Source organism: Brachionichthys hirsutus, chromosome 8, assembly GCF_040956055.1.
Source record: "Brachionichthys hirsutus isolate HB-005 chromosome 8, CSIRO-AGI_Bhir_v1, whole genome shotgun sequence".
Classification (NCBI taxonomy): Eukaryota; Metazoa; Chordata; class Actinopteri; order Lophiiformes; family Brachionichthyidae; genus Brachionichthys; species Brachionichthys hirsutus.
In genome coordinates this window covers 6,127,308-6,139,493 of record NC_090904.1, presented here as the reverse complement: position 1 = coordinate 6,139,493, position 12,186 = coordinate 6,127,308, and the positions used below count along the sequence as shown (strand labels likewise).

At 44.1% G+C, this 12,186-nt stretch overlaps 1 protein-coding gene across 1 annotated transcript in view; it reads right to left on the bottom strand.

Annotated features, from left to right (window-relative positions):
- kaznb (kazrin, periplakin interacting protein b) overlaps positions 1-8,451 on the bottom strand; it is a 38,032-nt gene extending 29,581 nt beyond the window's left edge. The window contains exons 1-2 of the mRNA XM_068742394.1: positions 8,290-8,451; positions 368-396 (exon numbers count right to left, since the gene is read on the bottom strand). Coding sequence (XP_068598495.1) covers positions 368-396; positions 8,290-8,451 — 191 coding nt within the window. The remainder of the gene's footprint in view (positions 1-367; positions 397-8,289) is intronic.
- Between the last annotated feature and the right edge of the window lie 3,735 nt (positions 8,452-12,186).

Here is a 12,186-nt window from a genome sequence, read left to right as displayed (position 1 = left end):
GGGGTGGATTTAACAAGCCTGGTGATAAAGATGTCTCTTTGAATGGTGTCCTCTATAATAGGAACGCACAAACATTGCTTCCAACAAAGTAAACATCATCGTCTCTCATGGGATAATGGAAGAGCACACGGTTTGAGGAAAGCTTCAGCCAGAAACTTAGTGCAAACAATAAACAAATGTGGAAGAATGCATATAAGCAGTCTTTTCTACACAGTGTTTTTGTGTTTGTATACGTCTGCGTAAAAAGGGCACAGTAATTGGTGACCTGATAAATATTTGTGCAGAACCTCCTCAGCAGAAGAAAACAGAGGCATGCTTTCAGCACTAATGCTTCAGGCTGCATATCAAATACAAACTGCACGTCAACATTTGATGATGATGATGATGATGATGATGCGTCAACAGGAACATTAAAATGCAATGTTGCTCTGCAATAACTGTCTGAGTTTTCACACAAATGGGACACAATTAAAGAGGCATTGGTAAAAAAAAAACTCAATGACATCCATGCTCTCATAAATGACATCAAATGCTGCATTAATTTGAACTTGCAGTTTAATGTCACTAGGACATTAACTGCAAAGTGAGTTGCAGTCTTTATCTGGCAGAAGTGTGTGTGTGTGTGTGTGTGTGGAGATGGAAAGTTAATTCAAATAGCATCGACAGATTATTCTGATATTTTGGAATTGTTTACCAGACAAAATGTCCAAAAGCAAATCACTTTCTCAAAGCCAGGAAATCCATCTTTAAAGTTTTTGTTTAGTCAGAGCAAATTATTGAACATATAAACGCATTAGATAAGAAAAGAAGAGTGGAAGAGAAGATTCAGGAAGTTCATCAACCCACCAGAATTTTTAAAAGCTCAGGTTGACATATTTAAATAGTCCATATTGTCTCATCAACACAAAAACAAAATGCCAAGATCTTCAGTTAACCATCACAAAGAACATTCATTACAAAGATGGTTGACTTTAGAATAATGACGTACATGTAAATTTCATTCTTCAGTGAAGACTAATCAGTCAGCTCCAATTCTGTTGACCCAAAAGCTTCCAAATACGTCAGTGGGCCTGACAAAATGACATCCAGACTGATATAATGAATATGCATGTTGGCATTCAATGATAAATTGCTGTCTGCAGACAGTCTGAGTGAAAGTTTGCCCTACAAATACTCTGGAATGTCCTGAACATAAAAACCCAAAGTATTTCCCAATGTTCAGGATGTATTCAGCCTAGTAAGACCCATGATTCATGGAGGAGACAAAATCTTCTTCTTATCTTCTGCTCTGCTGGAATGTCATGCTTTGCATCTTCTGAATACAGGGGGGGGGGGGGGGTGCTGCACTTCCTCAAAACTCATTTTCCTCCATGCCGAGTCCATTCTCTTCTGGGAATGGATTTAAACTGCAGCCAAGGCAACAATATGTACCAGCAGCAATATGAAGTCTCTGCTGCAAAGGCAATGAGGCATTTTAATAGGATGATTTGAGACTGCTGAGAAGGCAGGCAATCTTCCTCCCTCACCGTCTATCTCGCTCTTCCTCTCTTTCTGAACAACCGTTTGAAGTTTGGGCTCAACAGGGGTTTTGACTGATTTAAGGTGAAAATGAAGGGTTAGCTATGCAGCGTGTCGGCATCGGCGCGCCGTGGGAGTTGGGTTCTTAAATGTCTGATAATTATCTCTGCTTCCTGCTGTGAAGCAGGCTCAACACCACCCATGCAGTGGCCTTGGAAAACCCCATTAGGTAGTGCTGAGCAAAACAGTTCGCCTCATTTTTTTGCGTTATTGCAGATTCATAGTGAATATGTTTCATGCATGAGTCTAGCATGTGACTCATTAAAGGATAAACTTATCATCCAGCACATGGGGGAGAGCCGTTTCAGGCACCCTATCATCATACCTCGGCAGAACTCCATCCCAGCATACCGTACACAGCATCATGTCAATCAGGGTCAGGGGAATGCCTTTAAGAAAGTTTCCCATTCCTGGACCTACAGTCTTGTTGTTTCCAGACACACATGGTGCAGAGGAAACTTTCAATCAGCCCAATAAAAACAACCAGGAAGCAATTCTTCTCCGTCAAATGTTGTCATAAGTACGAAAAGTTCTTGTGTTCTGATTATCTACAGCCCATTTCCTTTTCTGATAGGAAAACAAAAAAGCAAAGGATGTAATTTGATGCATTCCAAGTTATGATGAGGGGCTCATGTGGAGGAAATGGGGGGGGGAAAGGAGTGTAAAAGGGAGTGAGGAACATCCTCATTATGTTCCTCTCAGTACTCCCCAGCCAATAAAAAGAAGACACGCTCATAATGTGTTCTTAACCCGAGCCATGAACTAGATAGTGGAAATCCATAGGACAATGCCGTCAAAGAAAAATCATCTGGGAAGCAAAGACTGCTCTTAGGAAACGGAGAAGCGTACCATGGCGACCACAGCATGCTCTCACTGCAACATTTAGCTCTTAGAGGTAAGGTTGCACTAGAACCGAACTCATTGCTTCCGTTGACTCGCACTGTGAGGTTCATTCAGATAAAGCTCATCTGGAAATATTACGTAACGGAATATCTGTTTGAGATGTCTCCTGCCTTTGTCTCTTTGGCCGGGTGCCGTCCCGATACCGCTCCACCGACTGACTGCCAAATTACCTGCCTGCCCCTTCACAGGCTCTCCTCTCAGATGACAGTTTGCATCAGGGATTGCATGTTAATAGACCCCAGCCATCTGCCACCCCAGCAGAAGGAGTGGCATCACCAGCTGGCGTCAAGGGCAGCACTTCTGTCACCTCTGCTAATAGACCTAAGACGAGCAAAGGTCAGCCGTCACACGTCAACTCTGACCCTTAATCATTGTTCCGACATGAAATCAGCTGAACCATGCTGAGATTTCTGTGTCTTTTCAACAATGCAGGCTCCTCTGCCCCTGTATGGACATGAAAGTGAATATGTGCCACCCTAGCTGCCCTCTCTGACCCGCGTGTAGCCAGACTCAGGAGTGGAAACGCTCCGCTGATAGCCCCCACAGTTCTGTCAGTCCACTACTATAGCTGGCATTCTCTTACAAAGCAAAAAAAAAAATCATGAGCCTTTATTTTTGGCTGCCGTAAAAAGCGTGTGGAACGCTGCCAGTAAGTACTTCCAATGTCTGATCATTATTATCAAGCACAAATACACTCCTCTAAAGTTGACAAACCAACAAAAATCAGTCAAACACTACATTATTGGAACCATAAAAGCGCACGACTAAATTCCAAATACTGCAGTAAAGATGGACAACAAGCCGATTAGCAGTGTGTGTTGGCTTCATCTGCTACATGCACAAGTCATATATATTAGTTGGTTGGTTTCATTTCTTCATCTTTCTGATTGTAGGTGTTTGTTTGGATGTGTAAATAGTGTTTTTTCAGCTTTTTGTATCTTACTATATATTATTATATTATATTCTATGTCTCATATTAGTCTACATTCAATATTTGTGGAAGATGAAGAGTGATGTAGAAATGTTCCAGGAGAAGGGAACTGCATAGTTTGGGCACAGTTTCTCACGCTGCATTGATCACAGACAGAGTGTTGCAGGGGGAGGTCAGGGGGCATGTGTGCGTGTGTGTGTGTGCGTGTGTACAGGGGGAAGGTTAGTGTGCATTCCATACTCTCTCTGTGGCGGGCGGTCCCTGGAGAGCCTTAGAGAAAGAGAAAGAGCATGAGTGGGTGGGATTACGTCTGTAGTTTTTTTTTTTGTATTCCAAGTACTGCTCATGAGTTTGATGAAGTAATGAGAGATACAGGGCCGTTGACAAACTAGGGCCAGATGGCGAGCGGGTTCTTCCCCACAATTAGTCTGCAGCAGAGAACATCATCAGTCAGTGCATCATCTCTACAGAGAAAAAATAATCACTGCATGCGTCATTTGCAGAATACGTCATACTTCATTCAGTTTTACTGAATGCTGTACTGTTTAGAGGAGGGGCAATTGGCAGCACATGGTCCAAACGCAGGCTGTGAGAAGTCCCTATTTTAAGAGTGCAAGCGTGGTTGGAGATCTTGTGATCGCTGACATTTGTTGCATTAAGCAGGATAAATGAAGAATTCCTAAACAGATTCCAAAGACATTTCATGGACCCTTGAGCAGGGAAAAGGTGATCAGTTTGGTTTTTTTAAGAATGTGGGGATGTAGTCTAGAGGCAAATTGAAATGTTTTGCCTTGAAGCAGGAGTTGTAATAGATTCAGTTTTGCTGATTCTACTAAGATTTTATGAAAAGGCGAATCATGGAAGTGAAAAGGCGATTAAATTATAACAGATTTAAGAGAGTGCTGTACTGGGTGTTCCTCTGTGTCATTTAATTGTGTCCCGCTGCTCGAAGCATGGAGCCATGTTTTTTTTTTCCTTCTTTTTGAGTTGGTTGTGTTTTTCAATTGTTTCTGTACAAACGTATGTGGACATTAGTCTGCTGATTCACAGCAGTTGGTGTTAATAGGCAGGCATAAAATATAGCTGTAAACACACGGGAATAATATCATCATTATGGTGATGAAAGTGACTTCAAATGTTTTTTTGTATAAAAACTCCACATGGCATCACAATCAACTGAGAAACTCTTTTTGGCGTGAACTGTGGCTACCGACAAAAAGGAGAAAACACACAAACGTCTTAGTTCTGTGCATAATATAGAGACACTTGAATAACCAAAGTCTCCTAAATAATCTGACAGTAACATACCATCGTTAGCATTTGTGTTTCACTCTTTGTATCAGCACCAGCAAGTCTTTGTCATAAGCTTTGCCAAAGCAGGAATCAGCACTGCTGCAAATTTATTAGGATATAAACAAAAAGCCATGAACACACATTCATTAAAACAAACAAACAAACACTCCCTTAATCCAAAGTGAATAATCACTTTTCTCCAAAGGGTGAATGTGGTAGTTCTTCTTAAACTACTGAATGTTTCATTAGGTGACAGCAGAAGTTTTAGCTTCTTTTAACGTCTGGCTTTTGAAGCAGACTTTCTCTCCTTGAAAATCGACTTCTGATGATATTTTATGTGTTGCACACATTAAACCTTTTATGAATGAGCAAGATTTTATAAATTACAGACTGGACTTTTGTTCAGCCTGAAGAATTTCATCCGCATTCAAGTTCTGGAAGGGCTTCAATTTCAAGCCATGGAGCACGCTGTCAAAAATGACCTTTACTATTGTAAACCTGAAAGTAAGTCTCACTATACAAACCGGAGATTCATACAAGAATCTCTCTTTTCTGTCATTGTTCTCTGTATCGAGTGCGTCGCCACCACCGGCCTTGTAGCTATGCTTTAAAAGGGTTTATGGATTAATAGTGGTAGCCTCCCCCGAGTCCATGATGAGGACTTCTTCACCAACTGACTTCAGAGTATTAATCTACTCTCAGATTGAAAATAAATAATGTAATATCCCAACCCGTTTACAATGATTTCAGAGGAAACTACATTTTCATATAGCCATTGTTCCTCAAGGCAAATCGAGTGTAAGCCTGATGTGATTGGCCGGCATAGTTTAGGAGTGTTAAAGCAAAAATATTAATCTGACGGACTAAGAGGAAGGGCCGATAATAAAGGGTTCCATCCCCCCGACAATAAATACATTACTGTCACTGGTTTGAAGTAAAGGTCTTTGGCAGGATGTTGCAAACATCTTGCCAAAGACCTTTCCACTCTCTGTAATGTAATGCAGTCTAAAATGAAGATAATTAAAGTATTTTAAACGCGTATACCTTGAAAATTAAATGCAGCGTGTCCAAGTAAGTTGAATCGATCCTGATACTGGATGTGGAACGAGCATTTTAGGGTGCTTTAATCTTCTGTTCCTGTTATTAGTTCAATAAGGTGAAGCTCCAAAGCCAACAAGAACAACACGCTCCCTCGCTGTATTCACAGCGGGATTGGATATCTGTAAGAGATGTTATTGAAGCTGTGCAAAGTCTGACATTTCAGTACAGTGTATTTATAGAAAGTCGGTTCATGTTTATTAAAAAGCCTCGCCTGTGCGGCTGCTACGATCCTGCAGAGGGCAGAACCAACAAATGGACCGACTAACAGCTTGGCCTTGAGAGGGATACACCCCTAAAGAACACTTAATCTCCCTAAGCCACAGGATGCTGACGGCAGTTCATCAGCCTCCTCGAGATCTCTCACCAACATCTGAAAAACATCCTTGAGCCAAACCTTCTCAGCCTCATCCTTCCTCATGCAGGCTATAAGCAGGCTCTGCTTGCTGCTCGTCAGTCTGAGGGTAAAGAGGGAGTCACCGGAGTTTGGTTCAGTCTGATCAGTCACCTGACTGCTGGTCTGGCCTCGTCCCAACAGGAAGTATGACATCACTGCTCTGACATTCAGGAATTTGGCCGTGTCAGCCTGACTGTTCACAGTGCAGGGACAAAATGGACCAAGCAAGCTTGACACAATTGATGCCTCACTACATCCGTGTTGTTCCAACAATTAAGACTGAAGACTACAACCATTTCCAGACCAGATCCAGGCTTGGGAATGGAAGACACCCCACTGACAAAGGGTCCACCCTGAACCTGGAACAATAATCAATGAATGATTCAAAGACTGCCAACATGACAACTTTGCTGCAAATATATATATTTGTAGTGTAATTTCCTCAATGGGGCCCCACTGCATTCTGAAATTCATATCGTTCTGTCATCCTATAAGAGCTCAACTCCCAATCAGACAACGTTTAGATGTTGTCCACGTCATTGGTCTCACAGGTCGACTGTAGCTCAAGTCTTCTGATGAATTTATTTTTGAAAGCCAACAAACAAACGGCTGGCTTTATAAAGGTACCCGGATGATTACAGCATATCCATTATGCAACAGATGAGAGGCAAATCTTTATTGAGTGCTTCCAGTTTGCCCAATATAACTTATACTGGCCATCCCTGGAGGTTAATGGTCAATGAAAGCGCATAGAGAAAGCAGCAGCAGTGAAAATATCTCCGTTGGATCCATCAGCAAATTTGTGATTTGCTGATTTGTGAACTTTAGTCCACCTGTATGTTGAGAATGATATTTATTAATTCCTGAAAATGTGCGCAGAAACCAGAAAAGCTGATTCACGCATCTCCATGTCCGTAGGCTGAGGTATAAAGACGAGCGCCATCACGCTGCAAACACAAGCAGACCAGTGTTTGGGCCACCAGCCAATCTGAGGAATCACCTGCTGCTGAACCAGAAATTCCTGATGAAGCGGGTGATTTAATGGACACTGACAGCCAGTTGTTCACGTAGTATCATCCCAGGAATCCATCAGACACACCACAAGGCCAAAAGCCTCTGACACAAGCTCTTTTTTCTTTGGATTTGCACAGGGCGGCGATGAATTTACGAGTTGCTCCGTGAATTGATTTGATCAGGAACGGTGGCGTTTCCTGTTTAGCTCGCACTTCAGGGAAGCAGCGTGGGACATTCCTCTCTTGCATTACCATTCCACTCAAAACCATTGATTAGTCCAACATGTCAGCCATACAGTGTAAATGCAGCACGAGGGTTTTAATTCGACACAGACCTTCATCTTATTACAGATGAAGCAAACAGAATAGCCTGAACAATGTCAATTGGAGCTTTATTTAACCGTATTTATTTAACAAGCTAAATGTGCAGCTATTTCCTGTTGGTTGTTACCTTCAAAAACCATCAGGAAACATCGGATTTTATAACATCATGTCAAGATATTTCAGATCATGAAACCAGATTATTTTGGCTCATGCAGTTCCATGAAAACTCCAGCATAGAGCCCCCCCCCCCCCCCCCCCCCCTCACCGTGGCACTGTCCCAAGTTAAGGGACGATGCCACAGTGCCACCAAACCCTGTCAGAGAAGTTGGCGCACGGTGTTTGGGAGCAAAGCTCAGTTTGAAACTCGGGCACGGAGCAGGAAAGGAGCCAGAGCTGGAGCGAGCGCAGCCCCAGAGGAGCCCAGCTGCTGCCTGGGAAACCAAACTGGTACCGGTTCTGGCTGACAATCTCTAACCTCAACGGCTCCCATCGAGCAACAACAACAACACTCGGCCTGTCTCCGGCTCTTTTTCCTGCCTTTTCTGCTGTCATCCTGGTGTGGAGAACAATAAGTCGGTGAACATTACAGTCAACCAGCTACAATATTCCCACACTATTTCTCACTGTGCATTTTAAATACTTCCATGTGTTCATTTCCTCGCTCTCACGCTCCGAGCCCGGGGCTGAGCGCACACACATTGACACAAACACACACCCTCACCCTGGTAGCGGAGGCTGTCATCGTGCTGGTTGTGCTGCTGGTACTGGTTCAGGGCAGGCGGGCTGCTGGCACCCAGCTCTGCCAGCCTGCGGCTGGTGGCAGACAGCTCCGAGCGGAGGTTGGTCACTTCCTGGCTGGCAGACTGGATGGCCCCATCAATCCTCTGAGCCAGCTGCTTGTTGTCTTCCATCATTTTAAGGATTTTCCCCTGAGGACCAAATCCACAGAGAACAGCATGATGTCAGGTGGAGCGGCAGAGGGGCTGAAGCTAAGACCTTGTCCTCTTCCTCTTTTCCCTCCTCCTCCTCCTCCAGTGCTTCTTCTCTCGCAGTTTACTTCACACATATAAGACAGGAGTCCGTCTTGTGTTCTCCAGCGAGCACACCAGAGACGATGTCTACCTGTTACTGCATGAAGATGAACGCCTGTGTGGCCGAGCACTACACAGCCAGAGAAAACGTGGGTCTCTGTGAGCGTGTCAGCGCAGGGCAAAGGAGAACAAGAGGGAGCATGGGAGAAAGACAGAATCCGGAAAGGAAAGAGAGAGTGAAAGAAGAAGAGAGCAGAGAAAGAGAGCTGCCGCTCAGCAGGCGGAGGGGGAAATGAATTCTCCCGCCGAGGAGAATGTGCTGTGAGCAGCTGCTCTCAGAGAGGACCCAGCACACACTGAGATGACATGCAGTGTTTAAAATGGATTGTACCATGTAGTGGAGGACCGGGGGAGAGGGGACACAGTTGGACTGAGCGGCGCTCCAACTAGAGAGCATTGTACACCCCACACCCTTTAGAGTCTGTCCTGAGTTAGAAGTCGGGTCCGTAATCTAGTAAAGGTGCAGCTTGTTTTACTCCACTGTATCTCCCTTCAACCGGAGCTTGGCAGCAGGACCGGCTCCTTTGACAAACACTCGTCAAGCCCTCTGTATCGTTTCCCTCTCACTCCAACATTCCCTTCCTCCCTCTCACTCAAATACCCGCTGTCTCTTTGTCTCTCCCACCCCCCTCTTTTTTCATTCCCTTATATATATTCATCTCTTTGTCCTAGGAAAGCTCACCCCCACATTGGTGGAGAGGGAAGAGGGCTGGCCCAAGGCACCCAAAGGGAAAACATTTAGACTCTGAGAGCAAACTTAGCAGAGGACAGAGGCACAGTCCTCGAATGGGCTGAACACAGAGACGAGCAACCCGGAGAATTACAATTGGTGCTGCGGCGAGAGCTGGTGGAGGTTGTTTCTTTTTTTATGCCCGATCAAAAACAGTTGGAAGGACTATTCATTTAAATCCGTGGGTCCTGCAAACAAACTTCATCGGCATCAACTCCCCCAAATGTTACACAGCTGCAAATTCCATCACACACACAACATTTGGGAGTGAGTGGACGTTCACTTTATAACAGTCTTACGTAGTGTGCCAAGGCATTACATATTGGAATCTGAATTTTACATTACATTTACCAATTGAGAAAACGAGTCCCGTCTTTGACCAGACATCATCCGAAGTCCTAGAAATAAAGGCTCAATACTTGCTGGTACTCAAAACGAAGATGGGACCGCATGCGTCGCAGAATGTCGAGCAAATGAAGCAGAGGACTTGCTGTTAGACTGGAGGTGTGTTCGTCACACCTGTGCACTGATGGTGATCAGATCTACTGCCTCTTCTCCTGTCGTCGCAGTCCATCATCCGTCTGTCTTGCCATTCAACTCATGACCTACGCAAACAGTTATTAGTTATTAGTGAAGACGTTGGGAGTGGGAGGAGCCCATTTTATCCCATCACATGATGAAAGATCATTAACGGCGTCTTCTAGACAGTCGCTGTCCCAGATTCAGGTGCTGGCCCTGATTTGTAGCTCGTGTTCCATAGCCTGTAGCACAGGGGCGGGATGAGGGCGGCCTCCTCCTCGTCCACGCAACTGGTTGTCTTAAACAATGTGACAGCTTCTTTTATGTGGAAACAACCACGAGCTTTGTGAGGGAGGGGCTTCGTGCACTCCGCTGTGGAATGTGAGGAAATTAATGATTTTTTAGTGTCAAGGGTGGGAACGTGTACCGGATACACATCAGCAGCCAGACAAATGTTTCAAGGAGAGCTAATAGTGTGGATGTCCCAAACACACAACGTCCCCCTCTGTCCCCCTCTGCCCCCCTCTGTCACCGCAGACGGACTGAACTAATGTCGAGTGCACGTTCATGTCGCAGCTCTTTGACTGGGGCGATGCCGACTAGCTTTTATAAATGGTCTTCCGAGCAGTGCTTTAATGGATTTGGAACACTTTTCCAAACTTGGTCAACTGTTGCTGTCGTTAGTTTGCTCGCTTGTTTGATGCTATTTAATGGGACGTTTAATTAACTGTGGTGAGGGGGGGTGCAGTTAAAAAGAGGTATTGATAAACAGTCACCATGACTGTCTGCCTGGGTTAATTGAATATCGACTAATCCTCTCCACACTGGAATGCTTTCCATCTTTTCCCCAATAAGCAAAGTGATATTATGTCCTGCTTAATTATTCATACATGTCTCATCAGTGGACTGGGGGAAATGTCCTCTTTGTTGTACAGGACTTACTACAGTCTTTCAAACCCTGTTAGACGTGAGGCGTGCACGAGGACATATTAAAGTATGTTGGACGGTGTGTGATTTGCAATAATGTATAATTAGACACAATGGAATCAGCGACCGTGTGTTTGATGTGAGGGACGCTGGGGGAGCAGGAATAACCAGCAAAAACCTTTTCTTCTATATTGTTTCTCATTCAATATATAATTACATTTTAAGGCAGATCTAAAATGTTCATATTTGGGGTTCATTTCATGGACAATTTATTGAATCACACAGCAAATTATTTTTGTGTGTGTGTTTATGTATGCCAGAGAAATTAGAAGCCTCCATATATAGTAGAGCTGCTCTGAATGGAAGAGTCAGCCGTTAAATAGCTAAGCCTCAGTCGGATTATTTATGTGCAGGCATGATAAATGGCACATTTAGATTTACTTTTGTCTGGGGTGGGGGGCGGAGAGGGGGTGGGGGGCGGAGAGGGGGGGGGGGGGCAGAGTTAAAGAACAAAAGTGTTGCATGTAAAGTTTTTGGCTTTTTGACCAATGCGCTGCTTTCCCACAGCAGTAAGACTGCACTGTCTCGTTTTTACTTAATCTAACATGATGGTGAATTAAATTAAATTAATGGAAGGAATATGTCATCTAATGTGTAATATGGATATGGAAATAATCACTTTACAGCAGCAGAAAGAAAGAAGCCATCCGGCACACGGACAGTTCACTGCTTTGAATGCAGCAATGAAAATGACTCCTTTGGAGGAAACCATGGGGCATTTCTGTCATTGGAAGTGAGGAGGAGAGGAAGGCTTGAGCCACACAGAGAGACTGAGGGTCAATGAAGGAGTAAACAGTGACTGGCAGGAAATGGAAATAAATCTCCTTCTCTCTCTCTCTCTCTCTCTGCTATGCTGCTGGTTTTGTTAATATGCAACTCTTTCAACTGCAAAAACTTCATGAAGTAAGGATGCACTAAATGTACGTTTAGTTAACAACTAACCTGAGATTAGAAAACAATCAAAATCTGAACGCGGCATTCAGTATTCCAACTGCAAGATTGCTTTGATGCACATGTTTGGTTTTAAATGTCTCCCTGGAAGGAAAAGGCTGCAAAGAGAACAAACAATTAATTATAATCTGAAAAGTCTTTGTCTTTCAAATAAAATGTTTTCCCTCTGTTGGGAAAAAGAAACCGGCTAACTGACACTGGATCAGAAGGACTAGCAGCTATTAAAGGCACCTTTTCCGAGTCCAGCCAGCTTCTGGGTTCTCTGCTCACTGAAACCTTCTCCAGCAGCAGCTTGGCTCTGGCTTGAACTCTGGCTGAAGGATAAACTCCCATCCCATAACGCTGGCCTATCAAGGCCGAGATAAGGCCCG